The sequence below is a fragment of the Larus michahellis genome, chromosome 5, assembly GCF_964199755.1.
Source record: "Larus michahellis chromosome 5, bLarMic1.1, whole genome shotgun sequence".
Lineage (NCBI taxonomy): Eukaryota > Metazoa > Chordata > Aves > Charadriiformes > Laridae > Larus > Larus michahellis.
Genome location: NC_133900.1, coordinates 72,824,003 through 72,842,064, shown reverse-complemented (window position 1 = coordinate 72,842,064; position 18,062 = coordinate 72,824,003). Strand labels below are relative to the sequence as shown.

The following is an 18,062-nucleotide window of genomic DNA, read 5'->3' as shown; positions in this document are numbered from 1 at the left end:
TATATATTATTAAAACTTTTAAATATCTAACAGTTCAGCTCATGAGGCCTCCACCGGGACCTTTTTAAATACCTGCTTAAGAAAGAAGCTCTAAACTACCATCTAGATTATTGGGTTGAAATATATAGAAAAGTATTTGTTCATTTTGTTCTGCTTTCCTTGAAGATTCCGATCCTTTTCTGCTGAATTGTTGTTAGCTCTTGTTAAATGCTGTCTGTGATATTGACAGGTTGTGGGGTTTTTTTCCTTCATGTGCATCTGTTCAAAGATCAAATTTAGAATCTTATAAATAGCACTAAGCTCACCCCCGTTGAAGCAAGAGGATATTTTCGGCGTTCTCTGACATATAAACTCAACAGACTGGAGTTTTCATCAAATACCTTAAAAAGTAAGTAACAACTCTGAATTCTTTTGGAAAATAAGTTTATCTCTCCACTACACAGACTGTAGCGTACCTGGTTAAGTAATTATTTCATTACTTACCGTGACAGCAAAGAACATTAAAGACTTCCTGGAATTGCACTATTGGGGTAGAGGTACCAACCAAAGTTTTTTGAAACATGAATAACTGGTGTGAAATTCCAAATAAAACTACAGTAAATAGGTTAGTAAAATTGATTTGTGTTAATTCATATTTACAATGTAAAAATTATTTTTCTTCTAAATTTGGAAATCCTGCATGATTGTTCAGCAGCTCAGAAAATAATATAAGAATAACTTCTACGTTGAATGCTCTAGGTAAATGATGGAGTCAGGTCCCCACAGATTATTCTGATTATGAGATACAATTTAGAAACTTTAATGCGCAGCATTTCAAAGTCCCATGAAATACCAATCTTTATAGCTTTTACCTTACAAAGAGATTTGCAAATACCTTTTCCGTAAGCATCGTGTGCTTGATAAATATAACTACGAGAGTAACCATGAGATAAAAGGTATATTTTTGCCAATGGCATTTGGAAGGTTGGAAAAGAGGGCAAAAGTGAAGAAAATGGGAAATGCTAGGAGAGATGAATATCTTACATGAAAATCTGAGTCAATTGGATACGGTTATGGTTGTCAGGTTGTACAAATTCTGTGTGTGTTTTAAGACTTTAACTATATAAATTCTAGCCAAGCGATGAAAGACATGCATGCATCTGTGCATTTACAGGCAAATCCTGCTCAGCCCTTTGCCTGAATCACTGAAGAACTTTATCTGGGAGGAGAGAGGGCTCAGGGGGGTCTCATCAATGAATATAACCACCTGATGGGAGGGACTAAAGATGACAAAGCCAGACTTTACAAAACCCCGTTGGACATGGCCCTGAGCAACCTGCTGGTGGTGACCCTGCTTTGGGCAGGGGGTTGAACCAGGCAACCCCCAGAGGTGCCCACCAACCTCTACCCATCAGTGGTTCGGGGACTCCCTGAACCGATGCCCAGCTCCGAGCAGGTGTAATGGCTTTGCCGCCTGCGGCTCAGCATAAAGGTAACACAGGCAAAACAGGGTCAGTCCTTAATCTTGTGGGTACTTTTACTCAAGGCATGGAATTACTCATCTTGGTAGACCTGCCAATTTTGAAGGTGTTTTCTGGATTTATAGTTAGCCGTAAGAAGCGCAAGAAGCACCTAGACCAAATCTAAGAATTGATAAACTATCTTTGCAACTTAAGACACTCTATAATGCCAAAAGGTACACGATGTTTTACAGAACCAATATGTGCTTCGTTTCTTATGCTGCATTTCTATGGCCACCCGTCCTGCCTACACACTGGGTACGGGAAATGGGCCCAGTGTGTACAAAATTCAAATAGTTACAAAAGCAGGACTGACCCTATCCTAGGTTAGTCACAGTGTGGACGGGAAAACAGGCAAGTTGTTCCTTTCTTAGTCTAACCAGTCCGTAACTACAGAGCTCGCTACGGGTCAGCAGGAGTGAAAGTTGTATTTTAACATGTTTTCTTTATTCTCCAATCATTGAGGATGCTGGCCTCTTCAAGGGCATGTAACTAACCAGTGAGAATATTTGTCTGGTACTCCTAACATGCCAGCTACAGTGTCCTTAAAGAGAAATCACTCATTCTGTGAATATATTTGCATTTTTCCAATGTTTTATGATGATCATGTATAATATTGCAAAGCACAAATATCTGGAAATAGTAATTGTTTTTGAAACCCAAAATACTTCTTAAAAGCATTAATTTCTAAGCATTCAGACATGGCCACAATTTTCTTTTAAAGAAGGAAAATGAGCTGTTTAAAACAATACTTCAGTTGATATATATCTTCAAAAATTACTGAAGTTATTTTTGGTAACACTAACAAGACAGGAAGTCTTGTTTACCACTTGTAAATTAATATATAGTAATTAGTGATAACATAAGATTAATTTCCCTTGTTATAACAAGTAAAGGATCCATTTTTCTCACTTTCAAATTATCACGAGTTTCTACACAAAGATTCTCCTGAGTTTGTGGCTTTAAGGTTTATTGATTTCATTTCAGTTTAGGACAGTTCAAAACATAGATATTGGCTTGTTCCAAAGGCTATTTTTACCAATACCTAAAATCTTTTTTTCCAAACAGAATGTCAAATTTTGAGCAGTTTCACTTGGACTTTTACCAGTCCAATTATACCATAGATGACCAGGAAGAAGGTTACAACAGTTATGGGCCTAATGAAAATCTCCGTGGAAGCAGAAAGTAAGTATGTTACAAAAAAAAAAAAAAAAGAGAGAGAGAGAGAGGGAAAAGATGATACATCTCAAAATCTCAAACTCCAATGAAATTAATGACAAAAACCAACATGCAATTGACAAAAAAGGATTGCATAATTCAATAGAGTGGAAACTTTAGTGGAGAAATTCAAGAAAGACAGGAATAATCTTATCATGGTTTTTTTTTCTTATATTTTTTAAAACTATTGGTGACTTCTGCCCATGGAAGAGGGACACTGAGAGAAAGAAATTCCTCCTTAGAAGAGTTTCCCCTTAAGGAGATTTTGACACGACTGTGGTAGGAGGCTGCGTGTTGCTGCAGCTTCCCTGTTCAGCAGCTGATGGATCCATCTGGCCTTGGGGCTTGCAGGAGCAGGAAAGAGCTTCAGGAGACATCTAGGCTTTCCCCAAGTCAGAATTAATAATAATTAAACCTTTCCTTGTAAAGGATTGGGTTCCATGCTACTTTTCTACTTACAGATGTTACAGGTTGTTTACCTAATTGGGGTGACTGAGCTTCATGTTATTAATGTGAATTTTGGAGCACATATTGCTAGAAATTATTTAAGCTTTTCCTCAGATTCAAGAAAAAAATTAATTATATAATCATAGAATGGTTTGGGTTGGAAGGGACCTTAAAGATCATCTAGTTCCAACCCCCTGCCCTGGGCAGGGACACCTCCCACTAGACCAGGCTGCTCAAAGCCCCATCCAGCCTGGCCTTGAACACCTCCAGGGATGGGGCAGCCACAGCTTCTCTGGGCAACCTGTGCCAGTGTCTCACCACCCTCACAGTAAAGAGTTTCTTCCTGATATCCAATCTAAATCTACCCTCTTTCAGTTTAAATCCGTTACCCCTCGTCCTATTGCTCCGCTCCGTGATAGAGAGTCCCTCCCCATCTCTCCTGTAGCCCCTTCAGGTACTGTAAGGCTGCTGTAAGGTCTCCTCGGAGCCTTCTCTTCTCTAGGCTGAACAACCCCACTCTCTCAGCCTGTCCTCGTATGGTTCCATTCCTCTGATCATTTTTGTGGTCCTCCTTTGATCCCGCTCCAATAGGTCCGTGTCTTTCCTGTGCTGAGGGCTTGTTGTGCTGTGATTTGCTTCTTGTCCCAGGAGCCAGACAGGAGACCCACCTCCCACCAGTGCTTTTGCCCCGTCAGAAATGCTTCTGTCCACTCAGAGCTACACTGGTCAGATTTTGCAGCCAACGTACAGTCCCAGCACTCATCTTGGTTATGCTGATGGATTTGACGAGGAACCCCCTTTGCTAGAAGGTAAAAATAAAACCACGGACGATGTATGTGGTTCCTGGGGGTGCCCGCTGGTGGCCCTCACTAGAGAAACCGCAGCAGAGCTGCCAAGCTCTGTGCCAAGCTGCTGTGCAAGCTTCAGCCAACAGCCCCTGGCCCCCAAATCTGCATTTTCTTATTGGAATTTGCCATGGATTCACTCAGCCTTATGGCATATACAGTATACACTTGACTACCACTAGATGACAGCATAACAATAAGTTTTGCATTCACATTTCCAAATATTTTTTTCCACTCTGTGTTTATCCCGCGTACATATTGGAACATCTATAATTAATAAATACTGGTAATAATCCTCTTTGCATATCTAGTAATAAATTTAATAGTTTGAAGATGCTAAATAGCTTGTTTCAGTGGGAAAGAAATTAAGAAAGCTGCATTCAGCTTCAATTAGTTGATCATTTAACTACACGAACAATACCATTCTTTATGATGATTGAACCATCCTAATGCTAGTGGCTGATTTTGTAGTTTACAAAGTATTTGTTCTACATTTAAAAAAAAAAATCAAAGAATTTGTTTGCGATTATTTCAGTATAATGTGAAAAGAGCATATTCAGCCTGCTTTTGCATGTGGGCAGGCAAGTGGATTTTTCACTACTTAAAAGATACTCCTTACTGCCTTAAAACAGCAAGATCACTCTCTTTGATACAGATAACTGCTAGATCTTTACCTCTCAGACCTCCAAGCATTTAACTCCACAGGCAGCCCACCCTGCAAAAGGGATGTTGAAATACAACTGCTTCTGATCCTCGGGGCTTCAGAGATGTTCATATCTGCGTACCAAATAAATCCAACCAAAGACACACATTTTAATACACAACAACTTTATATAACGTTTTGGCTCAGCTCAAGGTGATGGATCGGTGGAATAAGGTAAAGACTTGGCTTTCCGAAGAGATCTAACACTTTGTCAGTCTCAGTAATTCTGGCACCCAGTTCTGAAGTTAACTTTTCCCTTGCTGGAGCATCTCAGGGCAGATGATTACTCTTTGCAAGCCGAAGTGTTTCTGCAGAAGTTACAGAGAAATCTTTGCCCCAGTAAAGTTAATGGCAGAATTCCCATCGACTCTAATGGGGAAGAATTTTGTTCTGTTTCTAGGGGTCCTCAATAATTACTTTTTAAATGCCAAAAAAGCTTATAAAGCACTGCATAAATTTTTATTAACTTGCCTTGAAGGGAAGAATGTCGTTTTTAAGTGCCTTTGGCAGTTCAGGCTTAAGACACATCTCTTGTCGGATTTGCCAGAATTAAAGCGTATATCTCTGTCCTTGGTGTTCTAGATTATCTTGACTTCTGCAGTTACTGTTAATTAGCATATTTTTCAACATCTGAGTTAGTGTGGCATTGTATATATGTGTAGGAAAAACAAATATTAACTCAAAAATGCTGAGGGCATTTTTTTGGTTCACTGCCTAGAATTGGATTTAATAAATTAATATTCCAATTCAGAATCAGAGCTGACTTTCAAATATACAGGGTATATAGCAGGGACAGTGTGTTCCTACTACAGAATACGTCATCCTACAGCATTATCTTCATTAAAGCGATTAATTTGTTTGCTTGTTTTGGGTTTTGTGGTAGCTAATGGGTTTCTGTGGATGTGTTGTTTTCCAGTGAGCAGTTAACAAACCTGGAATTTCTTGTTGCAGAACTTGGGATCAATTTTGAACATATATGGCAAAAAACATTAACGGTTCTAAATCCAATGAAGCCTGCAGATGGCAGCATTATGAATGAGACGGACCTCACCGGACCTATGGTTTTCTGTTTGGCCCTTGGAGCAACATTGCTGCTGGTAGGATGTGTCAGATACCTTGAGAGATTTCTTTTCTAACAAGCTAATGCCCAGGTGCTAAAGCATGTGAAGTTCCAGAAAATGCAGCACCGGCATAAATGGAGAGATTTGCTGTTCTTTGTTCTAAGATTATGTGTTTAAAAGTCCCTGTGCTTTGAAAGTTCCTGCATAAAGTTTAAATGTAATACAGATGTAATACAGGTGAAGTGATGTGTTACTTCCAGTGGCAATAAAAGACCACACCATTTTTGGGGGTGGTATTTAATAGGAACAAAGGACAGATCTGTGCAGTGTATGTCCAGGGGAGGCTCTGAACACCTGAAGCATGGCAGCACGCACTAGGTAAGGACCTAAAAAGGAGGTTTTAAAGGAGGGAATAAAAAGGCATAGCAGACCAGCCCAGTTTTTCAGACACTCTTGCTACTGTTTTGAAATTATCTTCTCTCAATGTTACTCTGGGGAGTGCAAAGATATCCAAAAATTATCTTTAGGTAACTAAAATAATTTGAAAAAGGAAGTGGAAATGGCCTCTTATAGAATCACAGAATGGTTTGGGTTGGAAGGGACCTTAAAGATCATCTAGTTCCAACCCCCTGCCCTGGGCAGGGACACCTCCCACTAGACCAGGCTGCTCAAAGCCCCATCCAGCCTGGCCTTGAACACTTCCAGGGATGGGGCAGCCACAACTTCCCTGGGCAACCTGTTCCAGTGTCTCACCACCCTCACAGTAAAGAATTTCTTCCTGATATCCAATCTAAATCTCCCCTCTTTCAGTTTGAAACCACCATCCCTTGTCTTATCGCTCCACTGCCTGATAAAGAGTCCCTCCCCATCTCTCCTGCAGGCCCCCTTTAAGCACTGTAAGGCTGCTGTAGGGTCACACTGGGTCTTTCTCTTCTCCAGGCTGAACAGCCCCAACTCTCTCAGGCTGTCCTCATAGCAGAGGTCCTCCAGCCCTCTGATCATCTTCATGGCCCTCTGCTGGACCCATTCCAACAGGTGCTTGTCCTTCTTGTGCTGAGGGCTCCAGAGCTGGACACAGAATCCCGCCCCTCGCCCTGCTGGCCACGCTGCTTTTGTTGCAGCCCAGGATGCAGTTGGCTTTCTGGGCTGCGAGCGCACATTGACGGGTCATGTTGAGCTTCTCATCCACCAGCACCCCCAAGTCCTTCTCCTCAGGGCTGCTCTCAATCCATTCTCTGCCCAGCCTGTATTTGTGCTTGGGATTGCCCTGACCCAGGTGCAGGACCTTGCACTTGTCCTGGTTGAACCTCATGAGGTTCGTACAGGCCCATCTCTCAAGCCTGTCCAGGTCCCTCTGGATCCCATCCCTTCCTTCCAGCGTGTCGACCATGCCACACAGCTTGGTGTCATCGGCAAACTTGCTGAGGTTGCACTAACTAGTGCTTTCTTAGTTTATATTCTATTTCTACATCAGCTGCTAAACAAAATACGGTAGCCTGTATTTAACCTCTTTCCTCTTTATGAATATAGCTTTCCTACAGGAGGAAGGTTGAACAGGGATTATACGCTACTCCTAAATTCACCTATTTATCACTGACAACAGGGGCTCTCCAGTGCTGCTGAAGCACAGCTCTGATTGTCGGCAGCAATTTATCAGACGGGGGGGCGAGAAGGTGGTACCATTCTGGGAAGGGCTTTACTGCTCTAGCAGCTGAGGTGAGAGAAACGGGGCTCTAATTCTCCATTTCCTCCCTGATAAATAGTGCTGAATCAGAAGACTCTTGCAAGTTCTTTCTCAATTTGTAATGTCAGTGCAGTACCTTGAATGGGCAAACTGCAATATAAATGGCAAGTATTACTATTATTTATGTCCCTACAAAAATAAAAATCCTTTAAAAGAGTGGAAGCAGCAGGAGGAAAGGGAATAAAAGGGAAAGAAGGTGGGAAGCTGGAGAAGACAGGCTATTTTCCACCTAAAGAAATAAAGGTATGAGGGGAATAAAAGGAGAAAGTGTTGAATTTATTATAATCAGGAAAATGGAAGGAAAGCTGAAAGAATGAAAAAAAAATAGTCACTGTTGATTTTGCTCCCTGGATAGTCAACAATTATAATGAATATTAAACTACTATTATTGAAATAAAGTACTTCAATTACCGTATTTATTCTAGGATATTAACCATTCTAAGTATCATTAGAAAAAAGACTATTTTCAATGCGCCAGTTATAGGTCAGCAGAACTCCTCTGATACAACCTAGTGTTTTTGAGCCTGAACCTCACAGAAATAAGTCTATGGGATTTCCATGGGCCATCTTACATATTCAGGCTGCTCATTTTGTCTCAGATGCATTTGAGTACTAAAGTGGCTCTTCAGCTGTGTAAGCTATGATATCCTTCTGTACTTGAATAACTCTCTTCTAATAGCACCAGGAACATAATTTGGTTGAGAGCTTGTTTCCAAAAATAATTTATAAATTTTATTTAGTTTCAGCTTTTTAACTATGGAAAAATATGCAAAGATATTCTTCAAATGGTGGCAGTTCTTTCAGAGCACAGAGGAAAAGAGGGAAGTATTGTTCGCCTGGCAGCAGGACTTGGTCTCCCTCATACTGGCGTAAAACAGGGCAGCTCCATTGCAGATAGAGAAACAACGGCACTGCAAAACTTAGCAGAAGCCTGAGTCTCATCTGCTTTGCATTTTACATAGTCATTTGTATGAAATCAGACTTCCCCATCCTCTTAAACTAAGGATAGTAGTACCCACTCTAGGCAGATGCAAACAAGTGCACAAAGTCTGACTTTCTTCTAACCTTGTTCCTTCCGCAGGACAAATTTAGCTCTTTCCATTCATCAAAGCCTGCCAGACTAATCAAGCCTGATTCTGATTTTGCTTACATCACTGTGAATTGGGAGTATTCCCGTGTGTGTGAGTCAGTACATTTACATATGTTAAGAAAGCCTAGAATTGGAACCAACATGTTCAGCTGCCCTTTTTTTTTTCCCCTCCCCCCTCTCATTCTCCTGCACCACAAATCAAACATTTCACCAAGCGGAGATTTCAGTGAGCTGCTTGTGCTACTGCTCCCTCTGTCTCAGTAATTTCTTAATCTTAAACTAAGCTGCTAAATAGTGCTGTGTGGAATAATTAAATACAGTGAAACAAACAGACTGAAAGCTTGTAGTTGTTGTCACATCTGTTGGAGACGGAGCTTTTCTTAGTTGGTCTGTAGTAAAGCTTGGCCCAAACCATTGCGGATGTTAAATTCACTACAAATCCTTAATGAGTGAAATTGCAATTGATAATAATCTGAGCTACTATTGCTCTCCCACACTGTTTCTAGCTATCATTAATTTTCTTTGGCGAAGCAATTTTTCCATAGTATTTTACAGCAGTACTACGCAAACGCCAGCAAAGATCTCTGTACCTAAATAGGAAGACTTCTTATGGTGTTAGTTCAGGAGCAGAGTGTTCCTTAGGGTGGAATGCACTGGTGGGGGAAAGGCCAACACTCGGGGTGTTGTGAGGATATAGGCTACTTGGCTGTACCTGACCTAACCTTGAGGACTAACCTTGACAGGCTGAGAGAGTTGGGGTTGTTCAGCCTGGAGAAGAGAAGGCTCCGAGGGGACCTTATAGCAGCCTTCCAGTACCTAAAGGGGCTACAGGAAGGATGGGGAGGGACTCTTTATCAGAGAGTGTAATGATAGGACAGGGGGTAACGGTTTTAAACTGAAGGAGAGTAGATTTAGATTGGATATCAGGAAGAAATTCTTTACTGTGAGGGTGGTGAGGCACTGGAACAGGTTGCCCAGAGAAGCTGTGGCTGCCCCATCCCTGGAGGTGTTCAAGGCCAGGCTGGATGGGGCTTTGAGCAGCCTGGTCTAGTGGGAGGTGTCCCTGCCCATGGCAGGGGGGTTGGAACTAGATGACCTTTAAGGTCCCTTCCAACCTGAACCATTCTGATTCTATGGTTGTATGACTGGAACCAGAGGAGAGCTCAGCAACAAGCCAGCTCAAGCTGAAAAGAGGATGATGGTGCTGATGTAGAGGTAGGTTTTATTAACTGAGGCTGCCTTTCACATAAGTGAGGATGCACGGCTCTGCAGCTGCAGCTGGTGAGCTCTCAGAATCTGCAACATTAGGACTTTCGGGTTCTGTCATCACTAGATTAGGCTCTCTTGACTGTGTTGTTTCGTATCTGTACAGCTCAAATACTGCCGGCATCCAGTCATCAGTTTCCACCCAAGTAGATACAGGAAGCAGAGAAGCAGGGACCTCCAGGACAGTTGATTTCCCCCAGGTTTTATTATAATGTATGGATGAGTCAAGTAGGAAATCTCCTCAATCCTCCCTAACCATCGTAGAAGAGATACTTGTAAATATTGCAAACCATGAAAAAAGCTTCAATAATATTTACACCTTATCCATCATACGAGAATCCAACCATGAGCTAAAAAATAATTAGGAAACTGGAACCCTCTATTATGATTTTCATGTGGTTTATCATATGCAATGTATAATGTGTGCAATGTAAAGATGTGTGTGTGCACAAACACAGCTGTGTTTTAAGTACGTGTATATATATTGTTATGTGTTAGAAAGGTGATGCATTGTGGCCCTTTGTTTGGGAAGTTTATTCCACAATCCTGATTTAAGGGTTGAGTCCCAGATTTGAGTTTTCTCCTTCACAAAAGCATGTTATCTTTAGGATAAAAAGTTTCAACACAAAGCAAACAAAACCATCTTCATCCCAATCGCTGTTTATTTCTGATGTAGAAATGTTTATTTCTAACATACAGTTGTGGAAATGACAGTATCACATAGCCAACATTCAGTATTTCATTTGTTAGAAGCTTGAACAGAGAGAAACAATATTTAGCAGTCTTTTGTGAGTGTTCGTTTTTGGGACTGAACAACACCCTCATGCCTGGAGGTGATCCTTCAAAATGATGGCAGGAGATGAAGAAACCAGTGGTGCTGTGGCCACAGTTGCCTGTTTTCTAGCTTTGTGTATAAATTAGAAAACATCAGGCTCCAGGCTGTCAGGCTGGTACCTTTCACAGGCACTAAATTCACACAAAGGAATAAAACCTGGAAGAAAAAAACACCTGGGGAATTTTTCATTCGTTGGAACAAAAAAAGAACACAAGCTGACAGTGACTGCTAAGGTTTATGTTGAAATGAACATGTTGTATTGATCTAACCACAGAGATGTGTCTTTCTCATGGTAGTCAAGGGGAAGAATGAACACTTTCACCCTGAAAACTAGCATACTTTCAGCAAAATTTTACATATTTTTTGCAAGCCTGCTTAAATCTGGAGGTTTGTAATAAAATGTGAAGCATATCAAGTAAGCGGGGTCATCATTTTACTTAGGACACTTTTCCACAGCGCCATGTACACCTATTGGAAAGATTTTCCCTGACACTAAAATGTGTTTTCCATAATTTCTTCTCAGCTTGTTACCAGTTAGACCTTCCCAAGTCGAAGATGATCAAAGGGCTGGAGCATGTCTCCTATGAAGACAGGCTGAGAGAGGTGGGGTTGTTCAGCCTGGAGAAGAGCAGGCTCCCTTCTCCCTTATAGCCCCTTCCAGTACCTGAGGGGGGCCTACAGGAAAGCTGGGGAGGGGCTGTTTGCAAGGGCATGTAATGATAGGATGAGGGGCAATGGTTTTAAACTAGAGCAGGGTAGGTTTAGATTAGACATGAGGAAGAAGTTCTTTACAATGAGGGTGGTGAGACACTGGCACAGGTTGCCCAGAGAGGTGATGGTGGCCCCATCCGTGGAGACATTCAAGGCCAGGCTGGATGAGGCTCTGAGCAACCTGATCTAGTTAAAGATGTCCCTGCTTACTGCAGGGGGGTTGGACTAGATGACCTTTAAAGGTCCCTTCCAACCCAACACATTCTATGATTCTATAAGTCTCCCCAGCCAGTTCCTTTCCTGTTCATAGCCCAATGACATTAAGGCTGAGAATCAGTCTTATAACCTTAAATTAATGACAAGCACATTCTCACAATTGTACCTTGGAATTTTTTGATGCAAAAATCACCCAAAAGTATCAGCTCTGGTTTACAATTGAGCTTCTGTAGGTGAGGTGGAGAGAGTCAACACAAAAAAATAACAAACCTAGTGCTTTCCTCCTGTTCTCTCCCATCACTTTGCGATCACTTGCTTCCTTCATGCTTACTCATATTTATTCCAGGCAGGAAAAGTTCATTTCGGCTATGTGTATGGCATGAGTGCCATTGGGTGCCTTGCGATGCACACCCTGTTGAACCTGATGAGCGTCCCGGGAGTCTCGCATGGCTGCGTGGCAAGTGTCTTGGGCTATTGCCTGCTGCCCATGGTGATCCTCTCCTCTTCTGCAGTCGTCTTCTCCCTACAGTAAGTACCAGTCTTTGGCAGCAGTAAGGTGGAAGGCTGGTGTTTCAGAAGGCATTTAGTAAATGGTTATGTAGTGAATTTTGGAAAAACACCATTTTGTTTGTGTAAGTGTGTAGGTGGAAATGGACAAAACTGGACTATGTTTGAGAAGGGTGATGTATATTCATTTTAATATGACTCCTTAATTCCACTTGGACTGAGAGTGCCTTTGATATTTGTAGCAGCCTCAGATGCTTTTTGTTTTGCAGAGCCAGCAGTGGCCAAACTCTGGTATCAATTTTAAAAGCAACTGTGGGACTTCGGCTTCTCCTGTTCCTTTTTTGTTCATAGTATCAGGGTTCCATCCCTATGCTTCTTTTCCTTCTGTAGACTGACTTCTGTGTGATGGAATTAAATAATCGTAGAATCATAGAATCATAGAATCATAGAATCATAGAATGTGTTGGGTTGGAAGGGACCTTTAAAGGCCATCTAGTCCAACACCCCTGCAGTGAGCAGGGACATCTTTAACTAGATCAGGTTGCTCAGAGCCTCATCTAGCCTGGCCTTGAATGTCTCCATGGATGGGACCTCCACCACCTCTCTGGGCAGCCTGTTCCAACCCTTAACGATTTGCAGCATTAGAACAAGGGTTTAAGATGTACTGGAGTCATATGCTCTGACATATAGTTGTGGTGTAATTGCAAACCTGAAAATACCTGAAAACGTTGAAAAGCCAACTGTGTGGTGGCGTCTGTATCTGCGCGTGTGTGTGTGTGCGCGTTCAGTAATATGCTATAAATAGGAAATTAGTATGCAAGCCTCTCCTTCCCCCTCATTCAGTAAGCCTTTTGAGATACAGATTGTGTTTACCTCCCTGTTCACATACAGCAAAGTACAAGGAAGCTCCAGGTCTTGCCTGAAGGCCTTGAGCAGTACCTTTATCCATAATTAACATGTTATTAATAATGATTCCCCTCCTTATCTTTGTTGTTCACTCACATTTTTAACTCTCCAATCTGCAACATATGATGGGACTTGGCAGCCAATGAATAAGAAAGTCCCCCTGTTTGTTTTCTTTGGAAAAGCAGCAATTTTATATATGTATATATTATTTGTTAAGGAAATTATATAGTGGGAATGAAGATTTTGGCACAATCCTTGTGTGTTTCTGTGGAGCTACGATGGGTTAACCTGACCATATTCCGTGTATTAAAGTGTTTCTGAGCCGACCTTGATGAGATGAACAGTAGTGACACTGAAGAAGCCGTTAATTCTCTGTTCTCCTACACTTCCCATATTTTCTTGATTAACCTGTTTAATAATCCACCCTAATAAAAGGTGCAGATACATAATCACAGGACAGATGGGGCGAACTCCAAACCAGCTGTTACAACTGCGCAGGGTACTGTCGCCTGTACAAGGAATCCCCAAGCACACACCGCACCTTTGTAAAATGATTCGAATTTACAGAAAGCACATGTTTTGAAAATCTATAAATACTATACTGTGATAGGCTTTATAATATTAAACCATTATTTCTGAAATTAATTGATAACGTTAAGTGCCTGTCTACAGGATTCTGCAGTCCTTTCTCATTCACTATATGAAACTGCGTGAACACAGCAAGTACCAATGTTAACTACTACAAACATGTTATTAAAATTAAGTGGCAACTTTTAAATCGAACATACACGCCTTTATTTTTAATTTAAAAACTTATTTAAAATGGCAAAGGAAAGGCAGTAATACATTCATGGTTTTTTTGGTATTTGTAAAGATGTTATTTCTGTCTATTTTACATTGTAAAGAACTAACTTCAATGTTTGTTTTCACGGAAGCTATAGGTAAGATAATCCACACATCTATTGCAAAGGTATATACCAATTCAACATTTTTCAATTTTCATTATTAGCTATTTTGCTGTAACTGAATAAAGCATAATATGGAACGTTTTGGGTGCTGAGTAGTACCAAAGAGAAAACCAGTTCTCTTATGCAAACTTGCGTGGAACCAGGTTTGTTTGTGCCCATCTATGCTGATACCATGTCTGAGCCCAAGTTGATTAGGTCTCCTTTTGGGGAGAAACTTCAGCAGACTTTTTTCCTGGAAAAAAAACAAGAATTCTTTACTATCAAATCCCTGAAGAGAGTGGTCAAGCCATTTCCTTGACTAAACAGTGAAGGCAATGAGCGTTAAGAGTGGAGAGAGTAATTCTTAGACCCAGCCGATGCAAAGGACCCATTTGGTGACCACATCTTCAGGTTGTGAGACAGAGGAGCTGAGAGGGTCCACTCAGGTCTGTCCCCCCAACTCAGTCTCATGCCAGTACACCCCCCGTCCTCTTGGTCACTGTGGGCGTGACATCTGCCTTTTGCCCCTCTCCCATGCTTGAGGATTTAGCCTTCATGGACATGCCAGGCGCAAGCTCTCTGCTAAAGCTAAACCATTCCTTTTGGCAGTAACACACTGTTAGATCAAGGACTGAGTTTGTAAGTGCACAGAAGTATCTCTTAGTTCCAGTATGATTTTATGTCACCTTTCCATCCTGCTCACTGCCAGTCCTGGAACAAACCATGAGAAGCCATTGGAGTTCGGTGCAAGGCAGAACAGCCACGGCTCTAAATTGTACCACCTTGTGATGGCCCCCTGAAGTGTCATTATACTAGCTGAAAATTGTCATGGCACAGTACATTCCTGTTACATCCCGTCCCTCTGCCAGCATGGGTACCTGCTCAAAGAGCCATCCATACCAGCTCTGAATTTCTGTCAAGATGATTGAGTGAGCATCTTAGCATCTCCACTTGGAGCAGAGGCAAGGAATTTGGTTCACAGAGCCCGGTGTCATTTCCCTGAATGCCACTGTATGGGTTTAAAGAACAGTTAAACTGAGAATATTAAATCAAATAGTCTTTAATGCTTTATTTTTAACGTGTTGAAGTTGCAGTGAGGTGCTGAGTCACTTTAAAATCAATTCTCTCTTTCCTCCCCCAAAGTCCTAAGAGCTGACAATACCTTATTGGCCTGGAAACTGGATTGCCAAGAAATTAACTATTTTATTTGATGTGATTGCAGTAAGTCAATTAAATAAGGAGAGCTTTACTCATCGTTGTTTAATTGCAATAATAATATTAGTGGAGATTATCTCTGATAAATGGACCTAATAAGTGTATGTAGCCTGTTTTGCACTTCTGGTTCCATTTCGCTGGGACTTTGGAAAAGTGGGGCACCAGAAGTCCTTTAGCAAGTGGCAGAGGATCATTCATTCTCCACGTCCTTGAGACTGACATGGTGAAAGTGTGTAACGCAGCCGATCTCATTATGTACCTCGGCAGCGTATTACGCGCATGATCTCATGCATTTTACAGAAGGAGGCTGCAAATACAGAGTGCAAATAAAGCATATGTGAAACATTATTTATTGGCAAGGTTTTGTTCCTTCCAGGTTTAATAGTGAGCTCTCTGTAATCTGCAGGAATATTTCATGGGGTTTTTGACCATAGTCCCATAATCATCAGTTCTCCAGCCCACCCTGGGCCTGGGAGGTGGCAGAATGTAGAGAACAGGTGGAGAACTTCAGAAGGGCTCAGCTGTCAGCAAGGGGCAGCATGGAAAGCCGCCGTCCTTTCAGTGTGCAGAGAAGGACGCCAGGATGAGCATAATATTTTTTCTCAGCGGCTCTTTTCCCATCCTTTACTTTCTATTCATTGTGCACCCATTTTTAAAAGACTGGTCGAGCTTTCTTCTGGAGGCTGTCAACACCATTCTGCATGGTCACCTGCAGTGTAATTCTTTAAGAGCCTTATTGTCTCTCCTTAGAGTCCAAGGCACACTTAAAACCTGTGCCACGTGTTACAAAAATGCAACCTCTCCAGGTCATCAGGCTGCCTGATGGAAGATTAGGTCTGTAGTGTCATTTTAGATCCTAACAACTTCCACAAGACGATTTTGGTTGCAATAGGATCTTTGCTAACTTTAAAATTAAACTTCAGCTGCTGCATCTGCTGGAGCCCCAGATTTAATTGGAAATGCACTTGACTTTTTAGCAGTACTACTGATGAAGCGGCTGCGTTTATCCATGCTGAAGAAATTACCTTTTTGTTTCCTGTTACTATTTTAATTTGTTTCTCAGGCTTGACTTTCATTATGTCAGTCAGTCCTTGGTTCTTCCAGGGACTGTTACCTTATCAATAACAAGTTGTTAGACATGAACTTGAGTTTGGGAAGATTTAATGCCATGTTTGCTAACAAGTGGATTCTGACGTGTTTCTTCTGTGTTTTTTTTTTTTTCTCCTAGGGGGATCCCAGGAACTTTGTTAGCTCTGTTTATTATTGGATGGTGCAGTTTGTCAGCCTCCAAAATTTTTAGCTCTGCATTGGCTATGGAAGGACAGCAGCTTCTCATTGCGTACCCGTGTGCTTTACTCTATGGACTTTTTGCACTTCTAACGGTTTTCTGAGATGTATTTTCTGGTAGCCTTATTACAGTCTGTTTATGGATGTTGGAGGGGCAAGGGGTTATTTACTTATTTTTAGATTGCCTAGAGTTGCATTATGTTCCATTAACAAAATTAGATTATGTGACTTACCTTTTATTTGCCTAATGGCTGATAATGAAATAAAAAGTCAAGCTAACAGGTAGATGACTGCAATAATGGTGTTTTGAAAGTCTTACAGCTAAAAGAAAACCATTTGTATTGAGAAGGTAGTAAAAGTGAAAAAATGTGAAATAAATGATACTGTAAAAAAAATATTTTCTGAGTGTTTAATATGATACATATACTAGAGAGTTACTGGAAAGCAATAATGTAAATATTTAATGGACCTAGTTGTTGCGGTTTAACCCCAGCCGGCAACTAGGACCATGCAGCTGCTCACGCACTCCCCCCCCAAGTTGGGATGTGGGATGGAATTGGAAGAGTAAAAGTGAGAAAAAAGCTCATGGGTTGAGATAAAGACAGTTTAATAAGTAAAGCAAAAGCCGTGCACTCAAGCAAAACAAAACAAGGAATTCACTCGCTGCTTCCCATGGGCAGGCAGGTGTTCAGCCATCCCCAGGACAGCAGGGCTCCGTCACGCGTAACCGTTACTGGGGAAACAAACACTGTAACTACGAACATTCCCCGCTTCCTTCTTCTTCCCCCAGCTTTATATACTGAGCATGATGTCATATGGCATGGAATATCCCTTTGGTCAGTTGGGGTGAGCTGTCCCGGCTGTGTCCCCTCCCAACCTACTGTGCCATCCCAGCCCACTCGCTGGTGGGGTGGTACGAGGAGCAGAAAAGGCCTTGAGTCCTCAGCAACAACCAAAAACACCAGTGCGCTATCAACACCATTCTCATCCCAAATTCAAAACATAGCCCCACACCACCTTCTAGCAAGAAAGTTAACTCCATCCCAGCTGAAACCATGACATTTGTAAATCAAGTGAAAATACAAATTTATTTGTTTCAAAAAACCCCAGCTTGCCATCTTATATGATTACTAATTAATACCCAGAATTTATGTGTGCAGGTTTGGTTTCTTTTTTAACAGAAGAGTGAGTGGCCCTGCTTTGTGGTGTTGAAGAATTGCCCAAGAACAGGTTGCTACAACAGAGGGAGAAAACTGGGAATGTCATCTTGGTTTTCGTTCTTTTTTTAAGAGGTGTTGCTGTCCAAAACGCTATTGTACTTTGTAATGTACAGTAAAGTTATATTTTAAAACTGCCACTAAACCACCGCCTGCTGTCACTGCAGAAAGCACCACACAAAGCAAAGGCAACTCCTAAAAATGTCTCCTGAAAGGCAGAACAGTATTTGAGCAAGCAAAATACAACTCTCCACAATTTTATCTGTCCCCCAAAAAATCTATTTCCTGCTTTTAGTTTTACAGGAACCTAACATTTTTATAATAGCAATGAAGAACAGAATGCACAAG

At 41.5% G+C, this 18,062-nt stretch overlaps 1 protein-coding gene across 2 annotated transcripts; it reads left to right on the top strand.

The window, feature by feature from the left end:
* Window positions 1-305: 305 nt before the first annotated feature.
* YIPF7 (Yip1 domain family member 7) lies at window positions 306-17,855 on the top strand. Of its 2 annotated transcripts, XM_074587952.1 has the most exons (6): window positions 306-388; window positions 2,568-2,684; window positions 3,813-3,973; window positions 5,664-5,809; window positions 11,982-12,163; window positions 16,439-17,855. In XM_074587952.1, the coding sequence occupies exons 2-6, from the start codon at window positions 2,569-2,571 to the stop codon at window positions 16,599-16,601; spliced, it is 768 nt and encodes a 255-aa protein (XP_074444053.1). In that variant the 5' UTR covers window positions 306-388; window position 2,568; the 3' UTR covers window positions 16,602-17,855. The 2 variants fall into 2 exon arrangements, with proteins under 2 accessions (XP_074444053.1, XP_074444054.1); XM_074587953.1 differs by lacking the exon at window positions 306-388 and having other exon boundaries at window positions 2,585-2,684; window positions 3,756-3,973; window positions 16,439-17,847.
* Window positions 17,856-18,062: the final 207 nt, after the last annotated feature.